The sequence below is a fragment of the Antennarius striatus genome, chromosome 18, assembly GCF_040054535.1.
Source record: "Antennarius striatus isolate MH-2024 chromosome 18, ASM4005453v1, whole genome shotgun sequence".
In the NCBI taxonomy this organism is placed as follows: Eukaryota; Metazoa; Chordata; class Actinopteri; order Lophiiformes; family Antennariidae; genus Antennarius; species Antennarius striatus.
In genome coordinates, this window is record NC_090793.1 from 15,587,778 (window position 1) to 15,603,010 (window position 15,233).

General features: G+C 38.8%; 1 protein-coding gene across 3 annotated transcripts in view; it reads right to left on the reverse strand.

Annotated features, from left to right (window-relative positions):
• Window positions 1-2,069: 2,069 nt before the first annotated feature.
• The window catches only part of kcnn1a (potassium intermediate/small conductance calcium-activated channel, subfamily N, member 1a), a 56,964-nt gene continuing 43,800 nt past the window's right edge, over window positions 2,070-15,233 (reverse strand). For 2 of the 3 annotated variants that reach the window (XM_068341544.1, XM_068341542.1), the window contains 5 exons: window positions 13,520-13,661; window positions 12,802-12,912; window positions 11,355-11,482; window positions 8,344-8,413; window positions 2,070-6,657 (listed from right to left, as the gene is read on the reverse strand). In XM_068341544.1, coding sequence (XP_068197645.1) covers window positions 6,352-6,657; window positions 8,344-8,413; window positions 11,355-11,482; window positions 12,802-12,912; window positions 13,520-13,661 — 757 coding nt within the window. In that variant the 3' untranslated portion in view covers window positions 2,070-6,351. The remainder of the gene's footprint in view (window positions 6,658-8,343; window positions 8,414-11,354; window positions 11,483-12,801; window positions 12,913-13,519; window positions 13,662-15,233) is intronic. The other variant, XM_068341543.1, reaches the window with a different exon arrangement.

Sequence of the window (15,233 nt, forward strand, 5' to 3'; positions counted from 1 at the left end):
AATTTTATAACAGCCCATCAATAAGCAGCTACCACAGCTCTGCTCTGAAGGGAAAAATAATGCTACAGGTGGTTCTGTTTCTGTTTGGAGTAAGCCTTGTAGTTTTCTGTGCCGCAGGCTAACTTTTGCTAATTAACATAGCTATAGCACCCCCACATGTGGGTGTATAAAATGTATTCAGTCGCTTCTCTTCAGTTCTCACTTTTATTTTTATTTCTTCCTGATATTGATTTTGGCATTTGATTTCATTTTCAATTTATGGTGGTTGATTAAATGATTTGAGTGAGAATGGTCACAGATTATAATAGTTTTGGAAGCAGGACGACCTCCAAATCAAATTCTATTTCGGGCCCCATAAAGGTTTAGATGACTTTTATTCCCAGGTTTTCGCTAACATTGTTTTTTAGGTACCTATACGTAAAAAACGCATTGTGCTAACCAATAAGCTGTACAGAGAATGGTCATCCATTGAAATTAATTTGTAGCCTTGGTTGAAATCATTCTGTCAAGTGGAGGACACATGGCGAGCAACATTTATATATTATGAGTGTGCATCTGTGTTACCATAGAAACTGCAGATACATCCATGTTAACTTTCAGGATTTAAATATTGGCACATGGTTTGAGGGCTTTGGAAAGAATCCTCTCTTTTCACAGCTAAATGAAGCAGGAAAGATAAGTCGGGTTTTTCCAGACAAGCTCATCTGTATTACTTCAGTTTTCCCTTAGACGTCTTGGAGAGAGAAACACAGGAAAGATACAGAGAAAGAGACAAGACTGATGCTGAAGTAAATGACACTAAAGAACAATTTGGTGGAATTAAAAAGCACTTCACTCCCAGTCTACACCATTACGACAATGTGCGTTAAAAAGGTCAGGCAGCAAGATCAATATTCCTATTCTCTCTGATTTCCCCAAGTGTATGCTAAACCGTGTAGCTGTAAGTGACGGAGAGGGCATTAAACATAATGCAGCTGCTAACTATTAGCTCACGTGGCAGACAGAGAGGAAAGTGATGGCTGTGATAAATTCAATAAATCATTTCCCTCCCTACACCAAAGGACCTTTTCACCGTACAAACTGATTTCTCCCCGTGTCCTTTCTCGGTCCAAGGGGTCATCATCAGTTCACAGCAACCTGCTTCCTTCACTACTCCCTTGGGGAGATGTTTGGTAATTAAATACATCTTTTTCTTAAACTTACACTTAAGTGGAAGTTTACGTAGTAGCACAGTGAATAAACTCAGACAGTCACATTATTACACAAAGAAGTAATGGACATTAACAAAGTTGATGTCTGTGGGTGTAATTGTTCCATTTTTCCACTTTGACTTGACTTGATCCTGATGTACGGCTAGATGTTTAAATCACAAGTGATCCATACTACATTAAATTAGAAATACAGCATTCCATTTTATTACACTGTACTCTCCTGAGAGGCGTGATATATAGAGGTGCTGTGTTATTGTGTCACCGCTGTGTGTATTTGAAGTATAGCAACAACTGCAGGGTGACTGACTGCCATTCTCGCAAAACATCAGTTTGCTGCCAAGTCCCTCTTGGTTTGGCTGTAATTAACATTGCTGAACCCTGTTTGTGCATGTGGACATGAATAGAAGTGTGTTATTGCAGCATTAATTTGTGTTTGTGTGTTTGCTGATTTGCATTGTGTAGCCCATAATTCACTGAACAGTACTTCAGCAGCAGAGTGTCCTTTGGAGTGATTTTAGGTTTCTATAATTGTGTTTTAGGGTGTTTCTCTTGCAGCTTCACAGGAAGAGACGTGATGTTTGTACCTGTTAACATACATGTCAACCAGCTGACCTTAGACCAGACCTGGGTAAACTGTGGCCCGCGGGCCACATTCGACCCTTTGTACATCCCTTTTCCTGAGGTGAATATTGCAGGAAAATATTTCTGGTTATTAGACATACTGTCATATTTTTCAAACAATTGTTTTGTTGATTTAATGGAAAATAAAACAGAATAAATTGTTTTAAATGTCCGGCTATGACTGTCAATAAAGAAGAGGAGAATTCTGGTCATAGCTGAAGATAGTCTTTAATGGTTTTACCTTGGTGTTGATCCTTGTTAGGACAAAAATTCACCTGAAAAATGAAGAAATAGTGAACTGCATACAGAGAACATGTTAAACCCATTTGCCAGCCATTGAAAGTTGATTTATTCCAGTGCTACTACGTACATTATGCATCATGTGGCAGTGTACACAGAACAATGATTGGGTTACATTTCTTCACTTTTGTTTTATCCCCCATTTTGATATTATTATTATTATTATTATTATTATTATTATTATTATTATTATTATTATTATTATTATTATTATTATTATTATTATTACTATTATTACTATTATTACTATTATTATTATGAGGACATCCTACCTCTCAGGATCCAAAGACTCTGGCATGTGTTTGTCACTTTAACTCATCTACCAGCAGAATAACACCATGAATGTCCCTCACTTTACCACAAAATACTGTGTATTTTCTTATTTTCTGGCGGAGAAAATAGTGTCACTATTAAATATTGGAATGGAGTTTTTGGCAGGACTTCATTGGAGAGCATCAATCTTTACAACAGGGTAAAAAAATAAGAACAGAATCTGATCATACCTCAATCAGCAGAAAAAGTGTGTATTTATTAAAGGGCAGTCTTTAAAACACCTCATGTCCTTCCTATTTGTGTTCATATTGATGCCTGTAACATGCCGTGCATTGCATCCGCTACCTTTACCCTTTAGCTATTTGTTCCAGAGACAACTACAATGCAGTCGTAGACTCAGAACCCCCACCGAGCCAAAACAGACATCTGTTGGATAATAGTTACACGACTAATTTTATCCCTTTCTTCATTTTATTCTGTCCATCCATCTTGTTTTCTGATGAAAGATGAAATCCTCAGCATCTTAGCTTGTGTAACTGAATATTACGCACTGAGCAATGTAACATGACCAGGAGGGTTCCCTGCTTCCTTCTTTATAGTTTTTTTTAATTTTATTGGAACACTCAAAGATCTTAGCTACAGGCCTCTCTGTGTGGGGGGATGGGACCAATATTTTTAATGATGACTGATGACAAAGGCAGCGCAAAAATTCCAAAGTGATGATGATGAGGAAATCTTCTATATAAGCAGGCAGGTAAATCACAGTCAAGCAGGTAATCCTCCATTAGTCGTCCTGACTCATTGAACGACACTGATTGAAACACATACTGCAAGGACATGGTGAATCTAGGTGACTAGAGGTTGGGCCAGTAAAGAGTCATGCTTCATAAACTCAAGTTGAAAAGAAAAAGGTTAATAATCATGCTTGATTAAGTTCCATTTGAAGCAAACAGAATGTGATCCTAGATTGAGTCCTCCCTATTCTGCTGGGGTTTTGACCCATTCCCTGTCTCACAGGGTTGGACTTGGACTCGTGGCAGAGCAAGGCAGACATTATTACAGATCAAAGGTATATTATCGATGCTATTTGTCCGTTCATTCATGAAGATGACTTCAAAACCTAATGTCAATTTGGGACTCAAATTATCTGTACAGTTTTATGATCTTTTTTTTAATTATTAATTTTAGGACAGTGTGCTAGGAGTATTAAACCTCTGATCTCCTGCTATAATGAACTTTAAAAAAAATAATATAAATATATAATTCTTCACCACTCTGTCATACATCATAAACCATGCCAAAATTTAAAAATTTCTCTCTTTTTTAATGTTTCAATGTAATTTAAAAACACCACTCTGACATCTGTGACTGTGACACGTACATGATTTAGACTGATTAGATACCTTCTTGAGGACAACATATGAAAATCTTTTTTGGTTGCCTATGTTTTCCTGCCTACATTTGTCTAAACTTTGAAAAAAAACTGCATTTGCTTCTTTTGAAACAGCTGTTTGGTTTAAAACTTCTTGTGGATCACCCTGATGCAGAGGAGATCCATGAAAACATTAGTTCCAGTCTCCTGTTGGTAAATGTGATGCTAAAACTATCAGCTGCTTGTCTTAGTTTACTATAAAGACAGAATAAAGAAAACTAGCCAGCCCTGCTCTGTGAGGAGGGATTATGAGTCAGTTACGATGGGTAAAGCTGAATAACTAACATGTCACGAAATGTTTATTTAGGGACTGGAAAAGATTTCACCCTAAAACTGTTTTCTGGCTGGTTGTTTTTTTTTAACATGAAAATTTTTCAAGAAGTTTTTGGCCCCTGAAAATGTTAACATTGGTAACCCAGCTTCAAATTATCCTGGAAACGCCACCATACTACTGTTTTGTTTTTTAAACCACCAGTTATTCCTCTGCTACCAGTCCTTATGCTAAACTAAATTAACAATCTGGTTTAATGTTACAAACATTAGGGTGGTATCAGTCTTCTTACCCAACTTGATTTGAGAGTTTATGTCCAAAAATGTCACACTCTTCTGTTAAACTTTCAGAGGGACCAGTTTAGTAAAGTTTTCTTCTGCAGTTTTATTTGTATCCTTTCAAGATTCTTGTTTAATACCAATTTTTTCTTCAAGGCATGTTTTAAACAGGGAATGAATTACAGAATCACATTGCTGCAACTCTCTAGGCTCTGCACTTCTAAAAACCCAGGTATCCTAGCAAAACTATTTAGTTAAAAAAGAAAAAAGAAAGAAAAAAATTAGCAAACAAACAAAATTAATCATAAAAACAAAGTCAAGTTAATCATTTCAAATAATTAAGCCATCTGTGGAAGATCGTGTTCATTTTTGCACAGAATCATGCAAACTAGTGGGGTTGGCTTCTCCGTTTGTTTGTTTGTTTGTGTGTGTGTGTGCGTGTGTGTGTGTGTGTGTGTGTGTGTGTGTGTGTGTGCGTGTGCGTGTGTGTGTGTGTGTGGCCTTGTGCTCCAGCAGACCTTAAGCCATGCCATTATCAGAAGACCACAGGAAGCTCTAATTTTCAGTGGTGAGAAAGGTAGACAACTACATATTTCATTGTTGTGTGTAAGTGTGCAGCATTGAGCTAACAGTGAACTTATCCTCACACTCAAAAATATTCTCTCAGTCTGTATAATGTTTTCTTCCTCTCTAAACTTCTCATGGTCTTCGTAAAAAATAAATAAATTTAAAAAAAAACCAAAACACTTTCCAAAACATTTAGAGTTGCTGTGTAATGGAGACAATGTTATGCATTACATAAAGACATTTTCTTTAATTTTTTTTGGACAGGAATGTATCTGAAAAAGGAATGCAATGCTGTATTTAGACTGTTAACATCGTACAAAAGCTCTGAAATTAGTAATTAAATAACCCTCTACTATTTATACATTCAGGCACTGAAAAATCACATGTCAATATGTAACTAAAAAAGATAGTCACCCTCATTTCCCTTGGAAAGAACAAGGAAGCTGAAACATTGAAGTTGGCAACTGTGTAAATTTTTCCTACCCAGTAGTAATGCCATAAGCCTTCCCTTTGCTCTTTTGTGTGACAGTTTCCCCTCCCACTTAAGCACGTTTTTTTAACTCTGACCTAAAGTCATTGTTGTCATGGCCTCTTCTAAAGCTTTCTCCCTGTCCTACGGGGAAACGTCCATGACACTAGTCTTCCGAAAGGGAAATCCAATGTTTTGTCTCACTCTCCTCACCACACAAAACAGCTAGACGCATGGACAGGTGGGGTTTGGGTGGGGTGGGGTGCGTGTCTGTGTGTGTGTGTATGTGTGTGTGTGTGTGTGTTTGTGTGGGTTAAGGGAGGGGGGTGTTGTGGGGGGGGGGGGTCCTCCATGGCCTCAGAGGGCCCAGCAGGTGAGCCGAGGCTCTCAGCTCCACAGACCAACTCCCGTCTTGTGGTTAAGGACTCTCCGGTGTGACAGCCAGCTCTCACCCCAGCGACCCTAATCTTAGTCATTTTTTTTTTAACTATACAAGGGCTTTTACAAAAAAGCTAACTTGAACAGCCATACAATGGCTAAAACATAAACCATATCTCTACTTTATCTCGGTTTTTCAGTCATTTTTAATATTTTTCTCTCTTTCTTTTTTTTGGATGCATTTGTCTTTTTCTTGATAAAAGTCTGTTTGCTCTTCTCGGTTCTTTTGGAGTCGATCTGAACCAGTTCTGTGCTGAGACCCTCAGTCGCAGAGCAGACGGTTTTTTTTTTTAATGTTGTTTGGAGTAGGGAGGCAGGAGGAGAGATGGGAAATCGTGACTAAGAGATCAGGTCAAGATATGGGTTCAACATCAGTCCAAACGTGGACTCTCGAACGGTTTACAAGGACAGCTTTGGATGAGACCAATGAAACGATTGGTTGGTTTGAGAAAGGCGGGGCTTAGAAGGTGATTGCAGAACATTTGTCAAGGTTATCCACTATCAGAGGAGGTGTGTGGTGCCGTGGAGGGGGAGCGCCGCCTACGTGTGGTGGAAGTCCAAGATCGTTCCGAGCGTTCTGAGCGCTCTGAGGCTAGTGAGGCGGGCCGGAATCGGTGAACAAAGCCATCCAGGAAGTCCTGCTGCTGCTGGGTTATGGCTTGGGAGATGAGGCAAGGCAGCGCCTGCAGGCTGCCCGTCACCGAGTCCAGTTTGTCCTCCAATGTGCCGATGCGCTTGTCCAGCTCTTCACTTCGCTCCTGCAGTTCTGACACCAGGTCATACATCACATTCTGGGTCTAATGAAGGACAGAAAGCAAATGTGTTTATGGAGGTGCAAGAACAGGAGGACAAGAAGGGAGAGAGGATAACCACTCAAAATCTGTTTCATTATGCATCAATATTTATTCATGAGGGTAGAAGCTGCACATTGAATTCAAGCAACATTATAGGATTTTTATGCTAAAAACACAGCATGTACTGTATGCATGTTTTAAAAAAGCAAGCAGACCTTCTGAAAATATGTTTGTCTGCCACCGATGGTTTAACATTTGGTTTTCTTATGATGTTTAAGGTATGATGTCACAAAAACTCATAAAAAGCAGCAGTTAGTCGCACTGATGATATGATGGTGTTGGCTCTTTGGTATCTTTTATATACCTAAACCTTTTCATGATGTTTGAGCACTGCTTGCACACAGGCTGCAGCCTTATCTTTCATAATTCCATTCAAATTCAAATTCAATTCAAAAAACTTTATTAGTCCCCAAGGGGCAATTGAAAGCACATAAAGCAGGATTGGTGTAAATGTGCAAACATACAAAAGTGAAGTATTGCCCTTTAGAAGGGGCAACGCTTCACCATGTTCATTTGGATGTTATGTTCCCATCATCCCGCGCCTGACACAAAGTCATTCGATGAGGGAAAAACACTGAATGTACCATTTCCAAGTGATGACAAAGGCCACTTGTTGGTTGGTGGTGACCACTTTGAGAAGATATACAGTATACACAAGCATTACCAAGGAATACAATAGTTCATTATATACAGAATGACCAGAGAAGAAAATTTAAATCTGATTTATTCAACCTGAAGAGAAGAAAATAATGACAGGAAGCAGAGTTAAGAGGAGACACAGTTTCAGCTAATCAGCATTGATTTTATCTTCCATCTGTTTAACAAGTAGCTGCAACAATCCATTTACATCCAGAGCAGGTTGTTAATGCTTTATGTATATCTGTGACACTGCTGATGTTAGTGTAATATCTGCATATGATTTTTCTATTCACATTATGACATTTTGGAGAGAACATTCTGTGTACGACATTGTATTTTTACATAATTTCTGTCTCCTGCATGAGCCGAGTGTTGTCTGCGGGACTGAAACGTGACACAGAGGACCTGAACTGTTGTCGGCTTCACATAAATGCATCTGGACATTGAGAACCTTTTAGAAACACACCGGAGTGTAAATGTCATCCACATCAAATGAGGTGGAGGCCATGTGTCTGCCTTTGAACCCTCGTCTGCTTTGCTTTGTTGGTCTATATAGCTTGACAGACATGACTGAGGCATGACTGCACTCACAATCACACAGACAAACAGTGTGACTGTGGGCACTTACAGTAGCATGGAGATTTTATTCCATTTTAATTGTCTGACGGATAAGTAGACCATAAAGACAAAAGGACACAGAAGTCTTCATCGATTGCTTTCTGTTGGTGTCGTGTGATTTTAAACCACATCTATGAGACGGTCGATCTACATATAATATTAATGTTAAGCAATTTCCCCCTCGGGGATTATTAAAAAATTCTGAATCTGATTCTGATTAAACAACATGCACCACTTGATCTCAAAGGATAACAGTAAAGTCATTAGCCACAAAAAAAAGAAGTTGAAATATGACAAAAATATGCTTCAGGCTGGGGGAATGGAACATATTTATTACATCCAATTTAAGGTTACGTCACATTGGACACGTACCTTTGCCAAGTCCACCAATGTGTTGGCCTGATCATTGAGTTTCCTCTGCTCCATCTTCACACTGCGCAGTCTGATGGAGGCACAGGGAGGAAGAGGAGAGAAGGAGGTGGACGAAGGAGAAAGGGGATAAAGCAAAGAGTAGTGGAAGGAGAAAGGGAATAAAGTGGAGTAGAGCAGTTTGCAGGAGTGGAGCACAGAGAGACAGGTTGGGTTTAGGAAGGAGGAACAACACAATTTTAACAGGCGTGTTCTCTCACTGATGATACTGAAAACAGAGAACAACCTGCATGCACTGTCAGTATAAATGCCTAAATTATCTGTGTGTGTGTGTGTGTGCGCGCGCACACACACACACACACACACACACACACACACACACACACACACACACACACACGCATATATGCATATGTGTAAACATATACAGTATATATATGAGTACACATACTGTATTTATGTATATATTTATATATATACATATATAATCATATATACCGTATACAGTAGTATACATATGCATACACACATTTGTATATATATGTGTATACAGACACATGTATGCTTATATACATACTGTATATATGTGTGTATATCTGCTCACACACACACACACACACACACACACACACACACACACACACACACACACACACACACACACACACACACACACACACACACACACACACACACACACACACACACACACACACACACACACACACACACACACACACACACACAGGCATTCCTGGTCTGAAACAATGCAGTAAAAACTCAAACATGCAAAATTGTGGAAGCATACTACGACTCATTTGGAAAAATAAAAAAGTGTTTTTATGACATTGAATTTGGGTTTGTCTCTACACAGAACAGTGTTTTACATAAGACCTTTTAACTTTAAATAAGAAATGCTAAATATTTTCAATATTGAGAGGTCAACTTGAAGTTAATATTTTTTTTGCGTAAGAGGGAGGAAAATCTGACTACAACCCCCAAAACATATTATTGTTATATTATTATTATTGTTATTATTATAAAAGCATGATTTTTTTTAACAGCAAGAACGCAATATGCTTCCATATAAGAAACCCCCCAAAAATCAGTTTCAAATCAAACCAGTGCAGTTTATTTACATCCAAAATGGAAAACATTACAAAAAGATGACATGCCCTTTGTCAGTGCTACACACAGCTCAGTAGGACTTCATATATACACACCGGTCATTCAGTAAGCGTGCAGTGACTGAGTGAATTTGTGCACAATGAAATGTGAGAGCTGGGTTGTGTGTGCGCACACGGGTTGATGACTGTCTGTGCATGTGTGGATGCCACAGATAAAAGATGAAGCGTGCCAGAAATAAAACTGTCTAATGACACTCCTGAACATTCGGCAACATGGACGCTTCAAATAACTTGCAATGATGCATCGTGCTTGTTTTGTGATGCCTTCAAAGTTGTGTCTCTTTATCTCTAATCAAATACATTATGGCACTGTAAGAAATGCTAATGCTGATGTGAATAATGTGCCATTGTTAGCGGGAGGCATCACACGGGCATCATCTGGATGTGTGAGGAAAAGAATTTTCCTGTTCTGCAAATTATGAGACAGGATGACATTCAAGGGCATTTATTCATGTGCAAATCAGTATATCAGAGCGGAGTGAGGCTGCTCGGTTACGACTCTATCTCTGCGCGTCTCTTTTGTCATCCTGTATGACTGTCGAAGAATAGGGGCTAAAAGCTAAAGGCTCTGCTTATTAGTGTAATGCATTACAAACACAAATTTATTCTCCAACCTACATGTGTCGTGTCTTTTTGTGCTAAGTTGTCAGTGTCATTGGCAAGCATTGGTATTTGATCATATATAGGACAAGAAAAAAACAAAAACAGAAGTCAAGATTAAACCAACAGCAAAATTTTAAATCTCATTCGAGCGACTTGACATCACTACGTAATGTGCGTTCATGTCATCACAAAACCATCAGGAGTGTAGGATGAGTTCTATTGATGCAGGTTAATATAGCCTCCAGAGCAGCTATATTAATGATGGGCAACATTTTACAGCACATAATCTTAGATGATTATGAACCGCTGGTCAAGCCAAGAAAGCTCCAAGCTATGCAAGATGCTTTTTTTTTTTTTTCCACAACCTCCACTATTAACACCAGTGGTAAAATGTTGATGCTTGGTTTCTCTTTTTTTTTTGCTTCTTTTGTTTCTCTCCATTCAAGGGGGGATGGGAGGGAGAGGGAAGATAATGGAACACTGAAGTAAACCAAAACAAACCAAAAAAACAAAAAAGGATCAGCATCCAGTAAATTTATTGGATTGTTTTTCTGTAACAAATGTTTTTTTTTTTTCATGCATGTCAAACGCAGACATGGAGATAGAGGAGGAGGAGGAAGAGGAGGATGTCGAGGAAACAGTAGGAGGAGGATACATAGAAGACTCAACTTACTTCTGAGCTCTGCAGTGATAGAGCAAAACAAAGACAGAACACAGTACAGAGTTTTAACCCCACAACATTCACAAAACGAGTGAAACCATTACACTTCTCACTGTAAGCACAGGGTAAAAGGGGGGTTGGGGGGAGAAGGGGAGGGGGAGGGGAATAGGAAGGACAATTACACTAGATTGCAGTTTGTCTTCTTTTGTTTGTGCATTTGTGTTTGTGTGTGTATGGGTGTGTGTACATGCGTGTATGAAAATTTGTCGAACAAATCACGCAAGAGGTGACCAGATATCCTCAACTACATCTCCATTTCATCAATAATTAATAATAGAGCTTAAATATTTTGTATAAAAAAACAGCAATCAAGGAAATTACATCAAACATCTTAGGACAGATTTTTTGATAACATACTGTGGGGATTTTTTTTTTTTATGTGGGGGGGGGCACATGCTGATTTATTCTCCTCTGTGGTTGGTGGTGGTGAGCATCTCTGTCATATTTATGTCAAACTTCTCATTACACAGTTCATTAGATGACACATGTAGCGTGTGACTTACTGGTGAATGGCTTGGAGAAACTTGCGCTGGTGTTTCCGCACCTTGGCATGATCTATCTTCTTGACCAGCTTAGTGTGTTTGTAGATGAGCCATGTTTCCCTGAGTACATTGGCAGCTGTGTTCTTTACCTATGAAGGAAAATCAAGGCAAGTATGTGAGAGGAACAGCAACTTCTCATGTCTTTTATCAGACATTCATGATTAACATTGATTTCAATGAGATTTTCCTGGTTAAAATAAAATACTACTGTCGGCAAAACATTAACAATGGAGAAATGTATAGAGATGTTTACCATCCATTTGTGTTTCGTCTTATACTTCGTGCTGTACTGTCTGTGTTGTACTTCCTGTTGTACTGCCTGTGTTGTACTGCCTATGTTGTACTGCCTGTGTTGTGCTGCCTGTTTTGTACTGCCTATTCTACTGCCTATGTTGTACTGCCTGTGTTGTGCTGCCTGTGTTGTACTGCCTATATTGTGCTGCCTGTCTTGTACTGCCTGTTATACTGCCTGTTGTACTGCCAATGTTGTGCTGCCATTTGTACTGCCTATGTTTTACTGCCTATGTTGTGCTGCCTGTTGTACTGCCTGTGTTGTACCGCCTGTTGACCTTGGATCTGAGAGGACTGCAATTTCATCTGTGCTCTATGTCGTGCATATATGGTACATTTGACAATAACGCTGACTGACTTTAACTTTGAGAAAGCAAATGAGGAAGTGACTGTTCTGTATCATTTTTGAAATTCGATTATATATCTTTGTTACAAGAATACCAGAGTAACTACGTGTAACATGCGTGAAATCTGCCAAGTGGAAAAATATTAAGAAAGGGTCAAAGAGTCAAACCAAAACAGAAAGTTGAACTACGCATATTATTAGTATTATGATAAGGAAGGACAATGAAGAATATCTCCATATATCAGTTGGATCATTTATGGATTGAGAGACATGAAAACTTTCTTGACACGAAACGTTTTTACAACTTTTCATTCTTTAACTGTCATTCATTTGCATTATTTCACACTACGTTGGAGATACCTAGTGCAGGTGTAGTTCTTTAGGATTCTAAAGTTATTGAAACAACAATCTGATTTATTCATTCACTCATTTTCCGTATTGTTCTCTCCGCTTTCGTGGTCGGGTTGCTTAAGCTTATCCCAGTGGATTTACAGGCATGAAGTGGGGAGACCCTCTGGACACATTTCCACATCGTGGAAAAGCCGGAGAGAACCCACGCAGACAAGGGGAGAACATGCAAACAGCATAGAACAAACTCAAACCTGGAACCTCGTTGCTACCCAGTGAGCAACCCTCACTAGCGGTAATACTGTACAAACACAAACTATTTGTCCCAGATTGCATTGCAGTTTGCATCACAATAGTTTTCTCGTGTCACATGAATTTACATAGCTCTTTGCAATGTGAATGCAGCAGTATACTGTGACCTACTCGTTTGCAGAGTTGTGTGTCCATCATGAAGTTGTGGACGTGTTTCTCTGCCTTGGTCAGCTCCAGCTTCCTGGCTACCACTGCAACCACCAGCGCAGTGCAACCAGCTCCCTGTGACAAAAAGACGTGGTCAACCAAACACAGCAACAGCTGGTTTAAGCAGGTTCATTGAAGTATTTCAATGATACAAGCAAGCAAACAAGCAAACAAATAAACAAACAGAAAATACAATAAAGCAGCTAAGTTGCAGTTGGACTTATTCCAATACTCAGTAACATGTAGGGGGATACTTCAGCAGACTCAATGTTCAAGTATCATTTCCTTTTTACAACACAAATGGCTTCACTAACTTTTTATGACAACATAAAACAAAACAAAATGAAGTCATAAAATTTTATTTTGTCATCAATTTGTATTGGTCATCATACACAAAACCTTCAAAATCTTTATATACATGCACACACACACACATACTGTACATATTTGTTAACTATAGAAAAGATACATAAATATTGTGTGTGTGTGTGTGTGTGTGTATGTGTAGATATAGATATAGATATATAGATATACTGTATATAATTCTACTCATTCTATTTGTGTTATAGCGTTTTGGCTACTAATGCTAATAACTACAGTGAGAGCTGACGTTTAGCTTTATAATTGTTCCAGCCCTTGAGAGCGTTGTGTATTTTTAAGAACAAGGAAGAACGGAACCAACCATAATCCCTGTAAGTAGACACACGCCTTTTCCACAGTATGTGTGTGGTACCATGTCCCCGTAGCCAATCGAAAGGAAGGTAATCGAGATGAGCCACATGGCTCCCAGGAAGTTACTGGTCACTTCCTGTTTGTCATGATACCTGAAGTGATGAAGATAAGGAGAGGTAGCAGATACACAGTCAGTCAAACAGCACAAAGGGGCATGTAGGTGAGCATACTGTAAAATGACGTGGTTTTGTGTGAACCAAACAACTGTGGGTGGGTGGAGGACGTGGAGGTGGTGAAGACTGAGGAGGATAGAATCGTGATGCAAGGTGTTTACACTGTCTTCTTTTTTCAGTTTGGCAAAGGGCAAAAGAAAAATGCAAAAAGCTGTGTTCTAATTTTTTTAAAAATTGAAGATTTATGTTTTGTAGAGGTACCATAAGTAATTTCTATTCTTTCAGTAATCTATATCTAAGAAACTAAACACACAAGTTATGACAGGAAACTCAAAAAGACAAAAAAGCAAAAATTGTCAGTGTTTTTAAAAACTGATTTTGTCTATCAGTATAATAATAAACTGTTTAGTGAGAGGAATGTTATGAAGTAACATTCACAGAACGGGTCTGAAATTGAATCGCTTACTCATGTTGAATATTAGTATGTTAATGAATTTTAGATGACAGTTTCCAAAAGGCAAATACTGAGGCCGTGTTATGATAAGTGAATGGATAAAGCACACCGCAGAGCAAACATGGTTTGGATTTATGACAACTCATCCAACGTAATGTCATCCAAAGAGACACCCACAGCTACATTGAGTCAAGTGAACAATCGGTTGATTGATCAGAGATTGCTGCAAATATTCCTCCACAGAGTTTCCACTGTTAACCAAAAAAGGTTTGGCAATGCAAATCATCACTTCAACGAACTTGTTTGCTGAAAAAAGCTGATAGCAAATCTTAAGTTGTCAATCCGAAGGCCTACAGTTCGTATGCAGGGACACCTCTAAAGAAAACACACTGTACAAATCTGAATTGATGATGACATTCCCATACCTTTCACAGCAAGATAAAAGTCCATCACAGAGGCAGACCTGCCTTACCCGCCCACCCCCACTTGCCCCATCTCATTTTTCTCAATGGGCTGTCTAGGAGGAGATCGAATCATCTAATTTTGTTTCACATAAAATATCCATTAAACTCTTTGAGACAGCATCTCGCTAACATTCTTCTGACAAGACAAAGAACAGGGATCCTCATCTCTGAGGCTTTTTTTTTTAAGATGACTCTGAGGGGTATTCTGATCAATCATGAACTGCTAATGACTTTGAATCATCCCGAGGTGACCCAGTGAGTATTCTTAAAATGTCTGGAAAGATCACTTCTAATTAGTGCAGCAGCACAAACACTAACACTTTGACTTTGATCATTCCTTAACCCTTTCTTTCCAAATAAAGGGGGGAAAAAACAAAAACCAACTACAAAAAAAGTTTTTAAAAAAAACAGATAGTTTTACATCAATACCTTTTGTTTCTTCTCCTCCAAGACAGTTCATTGTCATCAAATAGAAAAAAAACATCAACCGATCATGCCTCCTGCAGTTCTTGAAAAAACTCCCACTCTCTGTCTATTCATGCTCCAAGTCAGGGGAGAGAGCAACCCTGAACACTTTCTCCCTCATTTGTGAAAAACAAGGGTGTAGTCTGTAGGACTCAAGCTTCTGAAATG